This window comes from Oncorhynchus nerka, linkage group LG23, assembly GCF_034236695.1.
Source record: "Oncorhynchus nerka isolate Pitt River linkage group LG23, Oner_Uvic_2.0, whole genome shotgun sequence".
Lineage (NCBI taxonomy): Eukaryota > Metazoa > Chordata > Actinopteri > Salmoniformes > Salmonidae > Oncorhynchus > Oncorhynchus nerka.
This window is the reverse complement of record NC_088418.1, coordinates 50,414,158-50,432,176: the sequence shown is the minus strand read 5'-3', so window position 1 is coordinate 50,432,176 and position 18,019 is coordinate 50,414,158. Positions and strand designations below refer to the sequence as shown.

At 44.5% G+C, this 18,019-nt stretch overlaps 2 protein-coding genes across 3 annotated transcripts in view; both read left to right on the top strand.

Annotated features, from left to right (window-relative positions):
• Window positions 1-2,197, top strand: part of LOC115118009 (cadherin-like and PC-esterase domain-containing protein 1) — a 79,083-nt gene extending 76,886 nt beyond the window's left edge. For both annotated transcript variants that reach the window (XM_029646539.2, XM_029646540.2), the window contains one exon: window positions 567-2,197. In XM_029646539.2, coding sequence (XP_029502399.2) covers window positions 567-809 — 243 coding nt within the window. In that variant the 3' untranslated portion in view covers window positions 810-2,197. The remainder of the gene's footprint in view (window positions 1-566) is intronic.
• A 2,312-nt stretch (window positions 2,198-4,509) lies between these two features.
• LOC115118015 (protein Wnt-16-like) lies at window positions 4,510-15,268 on the top strand. Its single transcript, XM_029646548.2, has 4 exons — window positions 4,510-5,097; window positions 5,244-5,470; window positions 8,621-8,910; window positions 13,807-15,268. Exons 1-4 carry the CDS (start codon window positions 5,003-5,005, stop codon window positions 14,269-14,271), a joined length of 1,077 nt encoding a protein of 358 aa, XP_029502408.1. The 5' UTR covers window positions 4,510-5,002; the 3' UTR covers window positions 14,272-15,268.
• The last annotated feature ends 2,751 nt before the right edge of the window (window positions 15,269-18,019 follow it).

Here is an 18,019-nt window from a genome sequence, read left to right as displayed (position 1 = left end):
AAAAAGAACAGTCACTTGTTTTAATTCAGCTATAAAATTGTCCATGGATTGGTTAATCAGTAATTAGCCGTTAGGCTGGGTTTTATTGGGCAGTAAAGCACCACGTTGGTAGCAGCTGGGCCCCAGGGCACTTGTGAAGTGGTTTCGGGCATATGTACATGTGCCTCCCCTGCCCCTCCATACCCCCGCCCATCCCCTCCCAGTTCATATGGGTCTTTAAGTGGCGACAGAATTTCCCAAAAGGAAGCCAGAAGGAAGAATGGGACACATGAATGGAGTAATGTCTAACCCAAACCCTGCGGGGATGGACAGGGTTTCTGTTATGTCAGGATTTAGGTTAGGCTTGGATTGTTCCTGTGTGATTTATATTAGAGGAACCCCAGACTGTGACGATGGGTTTCCACTCTGTTCTGTTCCGTGAACCCCCAGGCAACGTTAGCTAGCCTCCGGTAGTAAAGTCAGTTCTGGCCATGGTCTAGTTACCTAGTTACAGTATAATATCAGTATGTAGATGTTGTGTTAGAGGTGAGGTGTTGACGTGGTTCTCCTCGCTGTGTTCCTTGAAGGTTGAAAAGCTGCCGTTCTCCAAGGCTCCCCTGCACAGGAAGATGAAGCACCTTCGACACGGCGAGGAACCTGGGACTGGAACCAGTGGAACTGGAACCGGGTACAGTGATCAGCCTACCCTGCAGCACCAGGACCAGTGGGGGGGGTCTAACTCCTCCACCTATCACGTGAGAGGAGCGGTGAACCAGGTGTACTCGCAGATTCTGCTGAGCAGACTGTGTGTGAGAGACACGGGAAACTAGACCCAGCCCTCACCACCACAGACTGTGTGTGTGCCTGCGTGCTTGTGTCCTTGCTTACTAATGTGCGTGCGTGTGTGTGTGTGTGTGTGCGCGTATCCATACCAGCGTCTCTCTAATGAATGAGAGCTCATCCCATCCAGGAAGTGCTGAAGTAACAGGAGAGTCCTGACTGGTCAGCCGTGAGACAGACATCACCACTGTCTGTCACACAGACCTCCTCTGATTGGCCCACGCACTGCCCCCCGTCCCCCCCTCTCCGTCCGTCCGTCATGTGACTGCTACCTCTGCTAGGTAAAGGTTTCCAGATGGTCGAAGAGGACGCTCGCTGGCCGACCGCCAAAAGACGAGGGACGCAGCTGGAGAAAGACAAAAGAAGAGAGCGAGAGTGACTGTCAAAGGAGTGTGTCGTGTGCACATCCCAAATGTAAGCCTTGCTCTCCCACCAACCGACAATGCTCCCTCAACGCTCCAGCACAAACCCTTACAATTGTATGGTTTTATAGTTGTGGAAACGTTGTTGAAATGTTGTACAGCATTGTTTCCCAATCCTTTCCTCGGGTACCCCCCGGCTATTCCATGTGTTTGATGTATTCCAGAGCTAGCACACCTGATTCAGATTCAACTGGTCAACTAATCAGGTGAGCTAGTTGAGGGCCACAACAACATTGTGAAACGTCTGGGGGTCTCCGAGGGGAGGTTCAAGATTTTTGATGTGTGCCTTTGATGCCTTTATGCATCAGGAAAGCCTATCTCTCACCATTGGAGGGACGTCTGGGTATCCAGCTATTCCTCCTCATATACAGTACCTCATACATCCGCGTGTCCTGTTGACACCACAACGTATTCTATTCTATGCCAAAGATATGACGAAAGCTGAGCTATTCTTCAAGTGAATGTCTTATGTATGATTTTCTTATATTTCTATATATTTTTCTACAGATGTTTATTCGTGCCTATAATGTTGATAACCAGTATATAATGTTTTACACACAGCATATTGTTTACATGCTAATGAAGGACTGGTGTAATGTATGCTATGGATCTATATATATATATATATATTGTCTGATCTGTCCTCTGTTCATTTGTATGGAGGGAACTGAGCTGGTGAAAATGAAGGTAATTGTAACACACACACACGAGTGGAAACTACCTGCTTACCTCTGTTTAGGGGTCCTATGGAACATTGATAGCAAACCTAATCTTTTGATTCAGTGATTTTGAAGGAAAACAGAAAGACATATTTGCTTAATGCTAAATATTATCAACACTATTCATTTATTTTTAAAGAACTATCCTCAAATGGCACTAACTTCAGCTTTGCGTTTCCAGATGGTATATATAAGTTATTCCATTACAACATTAAAGTATATATTTTCTTAACTTAACTTTGTGTCCAGAAACTATTTTCTGAAAGCATGAAACTGTGTTTTGAAAGTTCCACAAAGCACTAGCTTGTAAACAATTAGGATGTTGGCCTCGCATATTTCCCCTTTAAATTGTGCACCATATGAGGATAAGCCTGTGCATGCTGTTTGCGCACAGTATTAGACAAATCCTTTAATAACAGTCATCATCACAATTCAACCATGCAGGGGTATGAAGCCGTGTGATGCTCTGAGGAAGGTGGGCAGAGGCTCTCTTTTGTTTTCCTTCTGCGTTTTGTAATTTCCTTCGTGCCACCAAGACCTGAGCATCATCTCTATCAGCTGGTTTAGAAGAACACCTCTTTGTACCTCTATTTAACTAGGAAAGTCCGTTAAGAACAAATTATTATTTATAATAACGGCCTAACCCGGACTCCTAATCACTTCCGGTTGGTATACAGCCTAGAATCGAACCAGGGTCTCTGACGCCCCTAGCACTGAGATGCAGTGCCGTAGACCGCTGCGCCACACAGGAGCCCTTAATAATTAGGGAGACACATTTTCAATTAGGCTATAACTGTGCTATAATAAAATGAATATCAGTGTAATGTGGTTGAACTCCGTCTGGCGCGTAACGAGCCCTGTCTGACTCCCCTTTGCAGTCATGTGCCGCTAATCCGACACATCCAATCACCCTACCCACTGCGTGATCTGGGCAGAGATCGAGCAACACGATCGAGAAGTCAAACTAATGTTGATTTAAATACAGGCCTAACTCGTGTTTGAGGTCGACGTACTGTTAGGGCCTTATTCCAGAGAGTTATTAGTCTATTTTATTTAGGCCTACTTACACTGACAATGGTGTGTTCAAATATGTAGCCAATGCCTATCTAAAGAACGTTATACACACGGTTATATGACCGCATAATAATGTAATACAATGTAGCGATATATTGAAAATATATCCATATTTGTTTAAAACCATTGTTTTATAGTTTCTAGATCAAATAAAGGGAACGCATACAAAGTGAAGTGCATGCCTAAAGTGTTTCAAATTGAATGGTCTTGTGCGACATTTGGCTAAATAACAGCATTGAGTGGGCGAGGGATAGAATAAGGTAGATGCAACAAGTCTCGATCAAAATGAAGGTTAATGTAAAATGTTATAAACAAAGGCTTGTCTTTGGGGCACATGTAACCGCCCTGAAGACGGTGGGCCTGCCGCCTGGGTTGTTGTCGCGCCAAGGAGGAATGATGGACTCTGCCCCGCACTGCGATTCATTCCGAACTCTGATGTCAAATTTCAGGCAGACCATTCACTCTGCACTGTTTTAGTCCGGGAATTTGAAAGGCTTGGGAGGGTTGTGACATTTCTGGGGGCTGAGTAGACCTCACCTCGTCTGCCCCATACAGCCCCGTCTAATATACTAAACAGAAAGCTGGTCAGTCAACCCTTTTAAAAATGTCCTTAAAATGTCGAAAATGCTCGCTGACTGTACAATAAACATCACGTTTATTATTCAGGAAAAGGCAAAGAACTCAACAGTGATTGAAAATATTTACTCAAACTTAATTGGTTACTCAATGGGCAATGTGGTTGTAATTGTCGTTGCATTTGAATCAAGGCTTTGATCATTTAAACTATACATTTAAATGGCAAAATTAGATTATATACATTCTAAACCTAACGAATATTACACAATTCACGAGCACGGAAAAAAAATGTTTGACTCGGAGGATGATTTCGATGTGTTGAAATCATGAGGACATTTTCTCTAACTGTAGATTTATATGAATCTTAAAAAAGGAAACCATTGCATTTGCAATCAATAAATATGATTATAGATCAAATATATAAATTCGTTTGTCATAGTTGGAATTAAATTGGTATTAAATTCAAAACCAGGCCTTGTTTATCATGAAATAATTGTTGTGTATGAGATAATCTATTGTATTATAAATATCTCATGCACTCACGTCACTCAAGGTTTCGTATCAAGGAATCTTTCGGTGAAAAATGATATTCGCCTGACATGATTAGGTTTACAGCGCTTGAGTGAAGTGACCAATATAAAGAAGTGTTCTGCTGACTTTTGTTCTTCCTTCCAACTTCTCGGTCATTACTAGTTACCACAGTCACAAAGTCATAAACCCCGCCTATTTCTACAATTGATCTTCTTAACTTTTGATTCTAAACCTAACCTTAACCTTAATCACATTGATAACATTATTCCTAACCCTAACCCCAAATTAAGACCAAAAAGTACATTTGGTTTTCATACATATTTACCATGGGCTATAGCCAATTTGGACTTTGGATGTGTTATCTATCTAGTGGAACCCCACCTTCTCTCATGCCAAACGTTTTGCTTAGTTCCTGTCAGTGCCATCTGCTGCATGCGTTTTTCTTTGCGGGTCCGTCCAATTAGCGCGTAGGATATGCGCGTCTGCTGAATATTAATACACGGGTGCGCCAATCCGAGCCTGGGAGCGCGCTTTTCAGAGACGCTCTGTGTGGGTTCTCCCAGTCCAGGATAAAACTGTTTGTCTGCGTTTTGGGGAACACCGTCGGGAACTTATTTTATCACCCATCCAACTGTCGGCTACTAGCCGCCGAGCCACATGATTAGAATCACCATCTCTCTCTCCCCGTGGATGTTTTTTTTACTGAATTGCTCGAGATAACCACGGATTGAGGATTATTTCTGTTAGGGTCCTATGCTGTGGGACTAGCATGAGACAGAGCCCAGCACCGATCCAGCGCTCCATGGACATACCCTTCCCCAGTGCCCGGGAGGCCAGTCAGCTTCTGTAAATGAGGTGGCCATGGAGAGAAGAAGCGGCTGTGGAGTACATCAGATCTGCTTTCTGTTTCTCTTACTGTTTTCACTGTATCCTGTCTGCTGTCGAGCCAGTTGGATGTAAGTATATTTCATTGCTTGTGATTTAAGCTTGGCTTTTTTGTGAAATTGCACCATTTTGTTTATGCATGAAATACGATTCCGTTTGGGGCTGAATGGGGTTTAGAAAGTAACGTACTTTCTCCTCTGCTTGCTTTGTGTCTCAGGTGGTTGGGAATAACCTCCGTGGGAGTACCAGAGAAGCTGGGCTGCGCCAATCTCCCGCTGACGCACAAGCAGAAGGACCTGTGCAAGAGAAAGCCCCATCTCCTGCCAAGCATCAAGGACGGCGCGCGCATCGGCATCGCTGAGTGCCAGACGCAGTTCGAGCACGAGCGTTGGAACTGTTCTACCGCCAAAGAGCTCTCTGTGTTCGGCTACGAGCTAACCAGTGGTAAGGACAGGCGGTTTAAATACTCGTTTTAATAGACATAAAACAATAGGGTGCTTTGTGCCCCGCTGGCAAAAAATCGCGTGCACTTTTATGTGCTATTGATAATGTTCTTTTTGATTGGGTTTAATTTGGAAAATTAGACTATATTTTGGGTGCATCTATTATAATGGTCGTATTCCATATTCCGATATTTAATATGTGTGCCCACATCATTTGGTATTTGACCGTTTAAGGCAATTGTTATATAAAAACAGTCCCTCAATTGTCTTTCTGTTTGATAGTGCCTCAAAAAGAAGCACGTCTTCCATTTTCCATAACTCTTTATTCGGTTTGAGTCATGAAAATGGTTTGAGTCATGAAAATGTTTAATGTTGGCCAGGGAGGGGACGTGATTTGATTTGCCCACTCGTGCAGCTGTATGCCCTATGGGGCGAGAGAGAGAAAGAACATGTGCGCACATCTGTTTCGGTTTAACCGTCCAAACACAGCATTTAACCACGGTCAAGTGTGGTCTTTGAACAGAGAACCCCTACTCCCCTCTGGTGCAGAAACCAGCCGGGATTATCCTAATTAGGAGATTCATGGTCGACATGTAACATAAGAGCACCGTTTCTTTGTTTTTAGAGATAGCGTTCCAGAAATCTGTTTCCATGCAGATTTCAAAGATGGTTAAGAGTCAGCGCATGTTTTAGCTATCAACATTTTAGTTTCACATGAAGCTCATTCTTCTAAATTCCTCTCTATCCTTGTTGCACCCTGTCACATGCCATCTATCAACTTTCATCAATCAACCCAGACGAAAAACATCGGAGAAAAAACTGACCATATCGATTATGTTGATTTAGGCCTATGCATAATACAATGGGATGGAAATGCATAGATGTAGCCTATGTCCGGACTCGTACCATCAACTGTAAAAACGTATGATCTGCTGTTTGACCACGGATGTCTTGTCTTCGTGTTCTAAAAATGGGAACTTGATCTAATCGGACTCGGAGACAATCTTCTTGTTGGGTTAGGGCGCAGCAAGAAAGGTTTATAATATAATGCAGCCCAGATAACCTAAATAACCGCAATTGTCATTTGTTTGAATGATCAAACCTTCATAGTGCCAAACTCAAATTTGAAGTGGTGATTTCTTGTTGTTCCATGGAGGAAAGGCTTTTGGGTCAACCTGTGGCTTGGACCTCTAATTTACGTTTGAACCTTGATTGACAGCAAAGATAGACTATGTATGACCTTTTCAACACCATGTCATTCTTAGAAGCTGCACTCTCTGAATCATTACAAGTGATGTCACCAGGTGTCATTATGTTTCTGTTCCATCCAGACGATTCTGCATATTTTAGAGGTTTGTCTATCAAGCCCTTTCCATAAACTGTACATCTTTAGTAGTCTACCCATTAAACATGCACTTGGGTTAACATTTTTTCAGCCTTCGTTCATTACAGGACAATCTAATGTTTCTGTCCGGCGGTCAGATTTCCAGATGGCCTTACAAGTGACGGTGATACCGGTTTGATCCAACATGTTCTAAGTCTCTCTCTGAGCCAGAGCTGTCTGTCCTCACTCAGGGTCTACTGTGGCCCCTAACCTGTGAAGTGTAACCCAACGCCCCCTCCCCCACACACAGGGCCCCCCCTCCCCCACACACAGGGCAGGACAGTTCCCATGGGGCTATGTGTCTGCTCAACTCACATCTCACATGTATCCCTCCAGAGCAAAGATGTATTATACGACCACAATGGATGGAAGTTGTATGGATATCTAGGCCTGTGCTACTGAGATGCACGGAAGTTATATGGATATCTAGGCCTGTGCTACTGAGATGCACGGAAGTTGTATGGATATCTAGGCCTGTGCTACTGAGATGCACGGAAGTTGTATGGATATCTAGGCCTGTGCTACTGAGACACACGGAAGTTGTATGGATATCTAGGCCTGTGCTACTGAGACACAAGGAAGTTGTATGGATATCTAGGCCTGTGCTACTGAGATGCACGGAAGTTGTATGGATATCTAGGCCTGTGCTACTGAGATGCACGGAAGTTGTATGGATATCTAGGCCTGTGCTACTGAGACACGCGGAAGTTGTATGGATATCTAGGCCTGTGCTACTGAGACACACGGAAGTTGTATGGATATCTAGGCCTGTGCTACTGAGATGCACGGAAGTTATATGGATATCTAGGCCTGTGCTACTGAGATGCACGGAAGTTATATGGATATCTAGGCCTGTGCTACTGAGACACACGTAAGTTGTATGGATATCTAGGCCTGTGCTACTGAGATGCACGGAAGTTGTATGGATATCTAGGCCTGTGCTACTGAGACACACAGAAGTTGTATGGATATCTAGGCCTGTGCTACTGAGACACACGGAAGTTATATGGATATCTAGGCCTGTGCTACTGAGATGCATGGAAGTTATATGGATATCTAGGCCTGTGATACTGAGATGCACGGAAGTTGTATGGATATCTAGGCCTGTGCTACTGAGACACACGGAAGTTATATGGATATCTAGGCCTGTGCTACTGAGACACACGGAAGTTATATGGATATCTAGGCCTGTGCTACTGAGACACACGGAAGTTGTATGGATATCTAGGCCTGTGCTACTGAGATGCACGGAAGTTGTATGGATATCTAGGCCTGTGCTACTGAGATGCACGGAAGTTGTATGGATATCTAGGCCTGTGCTACTGAGATGCACGGAAGTTACATGGATATCTAGGCCTGTGCTACTGAGATGCACGGAAGTTGTATGGATATCTAGGCCTGTGCTACTGAGATGCACGGAAGTTGTATGGATATCTAGGCCTGTGCTACTGAGATGCACGGAAGTTGTATGGATATCTAGGCCTGTGCTACTGAGATGCACGGAAGTTATATGGATATCTAGGCCTGTGCTACTGAGATGCACGGAAGTTCTAATGCTAGAATTGTGCCATTTTCCTCTGTCTGAAGTGTTATTGGCTGAAAGTTGTGGCAGTGGAATATTTTCAGAATCCACCCAATGCCTTCTTTAGAGGTCCACAGCCACTGTTAGAGCTCCACAGCCACTGTTAGAGCTCCACAGCCACTGTTACACGATAATCCATGCTTACATTTGCCCTTCCGACAAACTCTTTTCATTGACTCTGACAGGGACCAAGGAGACGGCGTTTATCCACGCGGTGATGGCGGCTGGGCTGGTCCAGGCAGTGACGCGCTCTTGCAGTGCAGGCAACATGACGGAATGTGGCTGTGACACCAGCCTGCAGGGCACAGGCTCGCCCAGCGAAGGGTGGCACTGGGGCGGCTGCTCAGACCATATCCAGTACGGTACATGGTTCAGCAGGAAGTTCATAGATAATGCAGTGAAGAATATGTCCTCAGCCAGGGGAGGGGATGCACTGCTCACCATGAACCAGCACAACAGTGAAGCCGGGAGACAGGTGAGACGCGACACACACAGACCCAACCCACACACCCAATCATTGAGGGCGAAGAACACTTACAGAGCATGTACAACACACAGACAGTGTACAGAACAGCAATGAAGTTTGATTAGACACAATACACCCTATAACAAAACACACACATCCACAACCTAGCTAGAGAGAGTATTTTATAGTGAACACAGTTTTTTTTACGTTTTTTTTTTACCCCTTTTTTCTCCCCAATTTCATGGTATCCAATTGTTGTAGTAGCTACTATCTTGTCTCATCGCTACAACTCCCATACGAGCAACGAAGGTTGAAAGTCATGCGTCCTCCGATACACAACCCAACCAGCCGTACTGCTTCTTAACAGAGTGCGCATCCAACCCAGAAGCCAGCACCCTTGGTTAGCGCTCACTGCGCCCAGCCCGCCACAGGAGTCGCTGGTGCGCGATGAGACAAGGACATCCCTACCGACCAAGCCCTCCCTAACCTGGACGACGCTAGGCCAATTGTGCGTCACCCCACGGACCTCCCGGTCGCGGCCGGTTACGACAGAGCCTGGGCGCGAACCCAGGGACGTGGGATGGCACAGCTGGTGCTGCAGTACAGCGCCCTTAACCACTGCGCCACCCGGGAGGCCTCGTGAACACAGTTGTTAAGGGTACTCTGGGCAATATGAATAGGGCTCATGGGAGCTATAACTCAAGTTGTCAAGACTAGCAGGTGTAGGGTTCATTGTGTCTGAATGAATGACTGATATGACAGTACTAATCTAGCACCATGAAAGGAATCCTACTGTAACTATTATAGTTATGGGTTTCGTTCACCATATGGGGTTGGAGAGGAGTTAGGACCAAACCATTCAGTGGGTAATAGATTTTATGACACACTGTTAAAAATACTCTCAGGAGACGTTCTAGGAATTGTGTGTGTCTGTGTGTGTGCGTGCGTGCGTGCATGCGTACTCAGACGGGACAGAAGGAGAGAGGGGAAAGAAAGTGTAACATCCTCGATGATGTGAGTTAATGGGTGAGGCGTGACAGCGTGACTAATGAATGTTCAAGCAGACACCAGGCCATCTAAATTGTAGCAACGGTCATCAAAATTGTTAAAAAGTTTTAAAAACAATTCTAATAAATGCAACAGTTGGACAATGGATGAAGATACTCCAAACGTTTTGAAATGTTGTAATCCATCAGATATTGACTTAATTATAGCATATCAAATCAAATCACATTTATTTATATAGCCCTTCGTACATCAGCTGATATCTCAAAGTGCTGTACAGAAACCCAGCCAAAAACCCCAAACAGTAAGCAATGCAGGTGTCGAAGCACAGTGGCTAGGAAAAACTCCCTAGAAAAGGCCAAAACCTAGGAAGAAACCTAGAGAGGAACCAGGCTATGAGGGGTGGCCAGAGATTGTAACAGAACATGGCCAAGATGTTCAAATGTTCATAAATTACCAGCATGGTCAAATAATAATAATCACAGGCAGAACAGTTGAAACTGGAGCGGCACGGCCAGGTGGACTGGGGACAGCAAGGAGTCATCGTGCCAGGTAGTCCTGAGGCATGGTCCTAGGGCTCAGGTCCTCCGAGAGAGAGAAAGAAAGAGAGAATTAGAGAGAGCATACTTAAATTCACACAGGACACCGGTTAAGACAGGAGAAGTACTCCAGATATAACAAACTGACCCTAGCCCCCCGACACATAAACTACTGCAGCATAAATACTGGAGGCTGAGACAGGAGGGGTCAGGAGACACTGTGGCCCCATCCGATGATACCCCAGGACAGGGCCAAACAGGAAGGATTTAACCCCACCCACTTTGCCAAAGCAAAGCCCCCACACCACTAGAGGGATATCTTCAACCACCAACTTACCATCCTGAGACAAGGCCGAGTATAGCCCACAAAGATCTCTGCCACGGCACAACCCAAGAGGGGGCGCCAACCCAGACAGGAAGATCACATCAGTGACTCAATCCACTCAAGTGACGCACCCCTCCTAGGGACGGCGTGGAAGAGCACCAGTAAGCCAGTGACTCAGCCCCTGTAATAGGGTTAGAGGCAGAGAATCCCAGTGGAAAGAGGGGAACCGGCCAGGCAGAGACAGCAAATAAAACATTTTACTGGCACAGACAAATAATGAATGGAATTCAGGGATTTTGGTGGGAGATTTAGGTATAGGCCACTCAGGAACGTTCAATGTTGTCCTGGTAAGTAACTCAGTGTATATTTGGCCTTGCGTTTTAGGTTATTGTCCTGCTGTTAGGTGGATTTGTGTCTGTTGGAAAGCAGCCTGAACCAGGTTTTCCTCTAGGACTTTGCCTGTGCTTAGCTCTATTCCTTTCCTTTTTATCCTAAAAAAAACTCCCTAGTCCTTGCCGATGACAAGCATACCCATAACATGACCCCCACCAAACATAATGCCTTGTATTCAGGACAGAATATGTATTTATTTCCCACATTTCATTTTGGAACTGGTTTAAAATCACCATTGGCCTCAAGGTGAAACCCCTGCGCGGTTTCATTCCTCTCCGGCAACAGAGTTAGAAAGGTAGTGACTGGGTGTATTGATACACCACCCAAGTGTAATGAATAACTTCACCATGCTCAAAGGGATATTCAATGTGAGCTTTAATTATCTTTTTTTATCTACCAATAGGTGCTCTTTGCGAGGCATTGGAAAACATCCCTTCTCTTTGTCGTTGAGTCTGTGCTTGAAATTCCCTGCTTGATTGTGGGACATTACAGATAATTGAATGTATGGGGTACAGAGATGGGGTAGTCATTACAAAATAATGTTGGAACACCATTCTTGCACACAGAGTTAGTCAATGCAACTTTTTCTCTGAAATGTTTAGGCTTGCCATAAGAAAGGGGTTTGAATACTTATTGACTCAAGACATTTCAGCTTCTCATTTTTTAAATTAATTAGTCAAATTAAAGGGTATTATTAGTGTATCAGTGACAAAAAAATCTAAATTGTATCAATTTTAAATTAAGGCTGTAACTTAACCAAATGTGGAAAAAGTTAAGGGTCTGTGAATACTTTCTGAAGGCACTGTATACATTCTATTAGTTTATCAGGTATTTTTAAATATAAATACACAGGCTGTATAAATTAATACATTAACATAATGGAGTGGAAGAGGGCTGTATACCCTACCTGCACCCACCTGCGCTGTCTAGACTGCCTAATTAATTACTGTTAATGTCACATACTCTTGCATAATTCAACAAGTGTGCAGGATACCCACGGATAAAAAAAAAAAAACGCTTGGCTCTAGATTATGCCTATCTAAACGTACTTTACATGGTTTGTGAGATCAGACATATCACTATAATCCGAGTGTTCATATTCGGGACTTGCTTTCATTTCAGCGCATCTATTTTGTAAACATTTCAACCGTATTAAATTATTAGTTTTTTTGAATTCCACAAAAAATGAACAGCCATCAAAATAAAGCCATCTTTCTCGTCTTTCTTGTCGTGTACAGTACGTGTCGAGACGTGCGTTAAATCCCAGACAAAGCTTTAGTGTTGTTATATATTCAACGGTAAGACAATGTATTCCATTGAGCAGTGGTGGAAAAAGTACCCAATTGTCATACTTGAGTAAAAGTATAGATACTTTAATAGAAAGTTACTCAAGGAAAAGTGAAAGTCATCCAGTAAAAAACATACTATAGTAAAAGTCAAAGTATTTGGTCCTAAATATACTTAAGTATCAAAAGTACATGTAATTGATCAAATATTCCTATGTATCAAGAGTAAAAGTATAAATCATTTCATATTCCTTAAATTATGCAAAGCATACAGCACCATTTTCTTGGTTTGAAAATGTACGGATAGCCAGGGGCACACTCCAACACTCAGACCTAATTTACAAACGATGCATTTGTGTTCAGTGAGACAGCCAGATCAGAGGCAGTAGGGATGACCACGTATTGTCTTGATAAGTATGTGAATTGGACCATTTTCCTGTCCTGCTAAGCATTTCAAATGTAACGAGTACTCCTTCAGTACTTTATGCTACTGCCATTGAGCCTATTTCAGCCATGACCGGAGTGTGTTTTACAGGTCATTTCAACCATTTCCGCCGTCGTAACGTTAACGGGGGGGGGGGGGGGGGACGTCAGGCACAAGGAAGAGTGTGAAGCAGGAGTAAAATGAGAGCAATCAATCCGGACAAGAGGGTTTTGCACCCATCAAACACTAGAAATAGATGGCTGAAAAAGATCCTCAGGTGGGCGGGGCATGCGCGTTACCGTTCAATGTCATTCACTAAGACACACTTACAGGGTCCCTCTCTTATCTACTAGCCACTGTCAAGAGGAGAGGGCTTCACTACTAGAGAGGGATGTGGACACAATGGTAGCAGTGTATCTGTTTACTGAAACACATACTTTTGCCACACACACACACACACACGCACTGCCTTTCCAACTAAACTGAACCAACAGGGAAGAGGGAGTGGGAGAAGAGGTGAAAAAGAGGTGAAATTTGTTGGCTCTTCTGGGGTCATCCTAAATCCAATGAGCCCTGGGGTTTGTGGTCATAAGAAAATGTCTCCTCAATCTCTCAGTTTAAACTGTGAAGGACAGTTTATCTTTTTGTTCCAGTTGTACACAGCACCCAGGGAGTCTATTGTGTCAGAGTTAGAAGTAGAATGCACAAACCTCAGGACTCATGTTACAGTCCCAGTCCAAGATCCAGCATTCAGAACAATAGATTGTGATTTTGCTCAAAACATTCCCACAGCGTTTGTGTAAACAAAAGGCAGTCTCTATCAAACACAGTTCTGGCATCGAGTCCGTCGTAACATTTACAATGTTGTAATTCTTAGTGTTGTAAGTCTGTTGTAATTCCTAACACCATCCTCTCCATCGTTTGCCTTTTCAGGCTGTCGCCAAGACGATGGCCACCGACTGCCGTTGCCACGGCGTGTCGGGCTCGTGTGCCGTCAAGACGTGCTGGCGCACCATGGCGTCGTTCGAGCGCGTGGGCAACTTCCTGAAGGAGCGCTATGAGGGAAGCGTGCAGGTGCTGGACCGTTCCAAGAGGAAGGTGAGGAGGAAGGAGAAGGACCAGCGACGCGTGCCCATTGGGAAGGAAGAACTTATCTTCCTCAACAAGTCTCCTAACTACTGTCTGGAGGACCGGCGCTGGGGCGTGGCGGGCACTAGAGGGCGCCGGTGTAACCGCACCTCGGCCGGCCCCGACGGGTGTAACCTGCTCTGCTGCGGTCGAGGGTATAATACACACGTGGTTCGCCACGTAGAGAGGTGCGAGTGTAAGTTTGTGTGGTGTTGCTATGTGAGGTGTCAGAAGTGTGAGAGCATGAATGACATGCACACGTGTAAATAGGGAGAGGGAGGCAGGCGATGGCACACACAAACACACTCACACTGTCCCCAATGAGAGACTAAAAGACTCCCCCCATCATTCCTCTCTCCCATGGACAAGGGGGGGGGGGGGGCAACCCTCCATCTCAACTCTCAGGAAGATGGTATTTATAATACACCACACCATCAGAGGTGGACAAAGACAGTGGAAAATAGTTGACTTTGATTGGCCTATTAGGGCCCAGCCTTGTAGGAGGCTATCCAATGGGACAGGAGTTCCACAGTGTTTCAGAGGCTTGAGGATCCACACACTCTGACTACCAAACATGGACATCTTCATGATTTACTCAAGAGTAGAAATGAGCCACAAAACTCAATGATAAAAACAAACCGAACTTTGATGAAAGTTAAAACCTCACCTCTTCAAGTCTTCAAATGGACTCGGTGAATGATGTGTAAGTGGAGAACAAAGGGACCAAAAAGTGCCTGTAGGGGGGCGGCATCCCAGTCCTGCTGGGCCGCAACAGTGTCATTACATTTCCAGCTCAGAACGAAGTCTCATATAGACAACTGCAGGCTAGAGCTATAGACAGTACAGGGATTGGGAAACCGTCAGAGGTTGCCATCTGTTGTGTCATTTCTGGGGCTCTCTTCCAGGCTAGGGAGTAAGGAGAGACCCATGGCTTTATGGTGATTGATGGTGGATAGGTTAGACTTATTCTTGTTGGAAAGCTTGCAGTATCAATGCATAGAAATACGTCTTGAAATAATCATTCAAATGCTTTGTATTTTTGGAATAAATTGCTAATGACTTCAAAAAATATATGGTACCATGACATTTTTATTTGATATATTTTGGAAAGGTTTCTTGAAATCTACAATATTTGTTTTTTACTATTCAGATTGGACAAGTCAGGGCAGGGTAAAGCGCCGGGTGCTTTGCCTGAGAATATGTCAGATGACGTAATATTTTTGTAAATGGTTTACATTTTGTAAATATTAAAGGATGCTGCGTCACACGATGAGTGTCTTAAGATTCAAGCCCATCCAATTCTCTCAGACATACAGGATGTGTTTGTCAAGCTGTACCACTTAATGTGTTGGTTTTCTGTTTGTCATCATTGTATTACCAAGGTCCTTTGTTATCCTTTTGCTGTCCGATCCACTTTTTCTCTATCCTGTGTTTGTGTTTGGATCCGAAACCAGCTATAAATGAAGGAATGCATCAATGGAACGGAGCAGTTTGTTCTCAGTAGACCCACTGACAGCAGGACCGTGGAGATGCTTGAGTTGGTTTCGGAGCATTCCTCTTGCTGTCTCTAAGAATTTAAGCCTATTCCGTCTCTTCCTCTCGTTTCCCCTCTCACTCTCTTCCCATTTTCAGTCTCTCTATTCCTTTACCCCTGTCCACCTCTCTCTCTCTCTCTCTCTCGCTTTCATTTTCCCTCTCTTGTTCTCTCTCTCTCCTGAATGAGAGGCTGTGCTATGTGAGAAGTGACGATGCTATGCTAAATACCGCGAGTGCTTTCTCTTAAAGAGCCTTTAAAAGTCTAGCGATACTGACCCTTAAATTTCCCTGAAGCGTCCAGCACTATGACTTGTTGGTGAGAGGAGAGGGGGGAAACCCAGACCTAAAGAAAGTGGGACGAGATGGAGGAGAGCAGTTGACGTGTGCCCGAAGCGCTCTGACCTCGAGGCTTTTCAGTCATGTTTTTGTTTTGAGGACTGCTTTCAGGAATCAGGTGCTCCAGTTACAAAATAAATGGAGGATTACGTATGTCTTACATCTCGCTGTCCTTTTTCAGTTAAATTAGTCCATTAAAGTGAGATACTAAGGACACAATTACATTTTAGTAGACACTCTTATCCAGAGCAATTTACAGTAGTGATGCAGAACAAATTATCCATGCTTTTGTCACTTCTATGTTAGACTACTGCAATGCTCTACTTTCCGGCTACCTGGATAAAGCACTAAATAAACGTCAGTTAGTGCTAAACACAGCTGCTAGAATCTTGACTAGAACCAAAAACTTTGATTATATTACTCCAGTGCTAGCCTCCCTACACTGGCTTCCTGTTAAGGCAAGGGCTGAATTCAATGTTTTACTGCTAACCTACAAAGCATTACATGGGCTTGCTCCTACCTATCTTTCCGATTTGGTCCTGCCGTACATACCTACACGTACGCTGTGGTCACAAGACGCAGGCCTCCTAACTCCCTAGAATTTCTAAGCAAACAGCTGGAGGCAGGGCTTTCTCCTATAGAGCTCCATTTTTATGGAAAGGTCTGCCTACCCATGTGAGAGACGCAGACTCGGTCTCAACCTTTAAGTCTTTACTGAAGACTCACCTCTTCAGTAGGTCATATGAATGAGTGTAGTCTGGCCCAGGAGTGTGAAGGTGAACGGAAAGGCACTGGAGCAACGAACCGCCCTTGCTGTCTCTGCCTGGCCGGTTCCCCTCTCTCCACTGGGATTCTCTGCCTCTAACCCTATTACAGGGGCTGAGTCACTGGCTTACTGGTGCTCTTCCATGCCGTCCCTAGGAGGGGTGCGTCACTTGAGTGGATTGAGTCACTGACGTGATCTTCCTGTCTGGGTTGGCGCCCCCCCTTGGGTTGTGCCGTGGTGGAGATCTTTGTGGGCTATACTCGGCCTTGTCTCAGGATGGTAAGTTGGTGGTTGAAGAAATATGTCTCGTGGTGTGAGGGCTGTGATTTGGCAAAGTGGGTGGGATTACAGTTGGGCAAAAAAGTATTTAGTCAGCCACCAAGTTCTCTCTCTTTAAGTTCTCCCACTTAAAAAGATGAGAGAGGCCTGTAAATTTTCATCATAGGTACACTTCTACTATGACAGACAAAATTAGAAAAAAAAATCCAGAACGTCACATTGTAGGATTTTTAATGAATTTATTTGCAAATTATGGTGGAAAATAAGTATTTGGTCAATAACAAAAGTTTATCTCAATACTTTGTTATATACCCTTTGTTGCCAATGACAGAGGTCAAAAGTTTTCTGTAAATCTTCACAAGGTTTTCACACACTGTTTCTGGTATTTTGGCCCATTCCTCCATGCAGATCTCCTCTAGAGCAGTGATGTTTTGGGGCTGTTGCTGGGCAACACAGACCTTCTCCAAAGATTTTATATGGGGTTGAGATCTGGAGACTCGCTAGGCCACTCCAGGACCTTGAAATGCTTCTTACGAAGCCACTCCTTCGTTGCCCGGGCGGTGTGTTTGGGATCATTGTCATGCTGAAAGACCCAGCCACGTTTCATCTTCAATGCCCTTGCTGATGGAAGGAGGTTTTCACTCAAAATCTCACGATACATGGCCCCATTCATTGTTTCCTTTACATGGATCAGTCGTCCTGGTCCCTTTGCAGAAAAACAGCCCCAAAGCATGATGTTTCCACCCCCATGCTTCACAGTAGGTATGGTGTTCTTTGGATGCAACTCAGCATTCTTTGTCCTCCAAACACAACGAGTTGAGTTTTTACCAAAAAGTTATATTTTGGTTTCATCTGACCATATGACCTTCTCCCAATCTTCTTCTGGATCATCCAAATGCTCTCTAGCAAACTTCAGACGGGCCTGGACATGTACTGGCTTAAGCAGGGGGACACGTCTGGCACTGAAGGATTTGAGTCCCTGGAGGTATAGTGTGTTACTGATGGTAGGCTTTGTTACTTTGGTCCCAGCTCTCTGTAGGTCATTCACTAGGTCCCCCAGTGTGGTTCTGGGATTTTTGCTCACCGTTCTTGTGATCATTT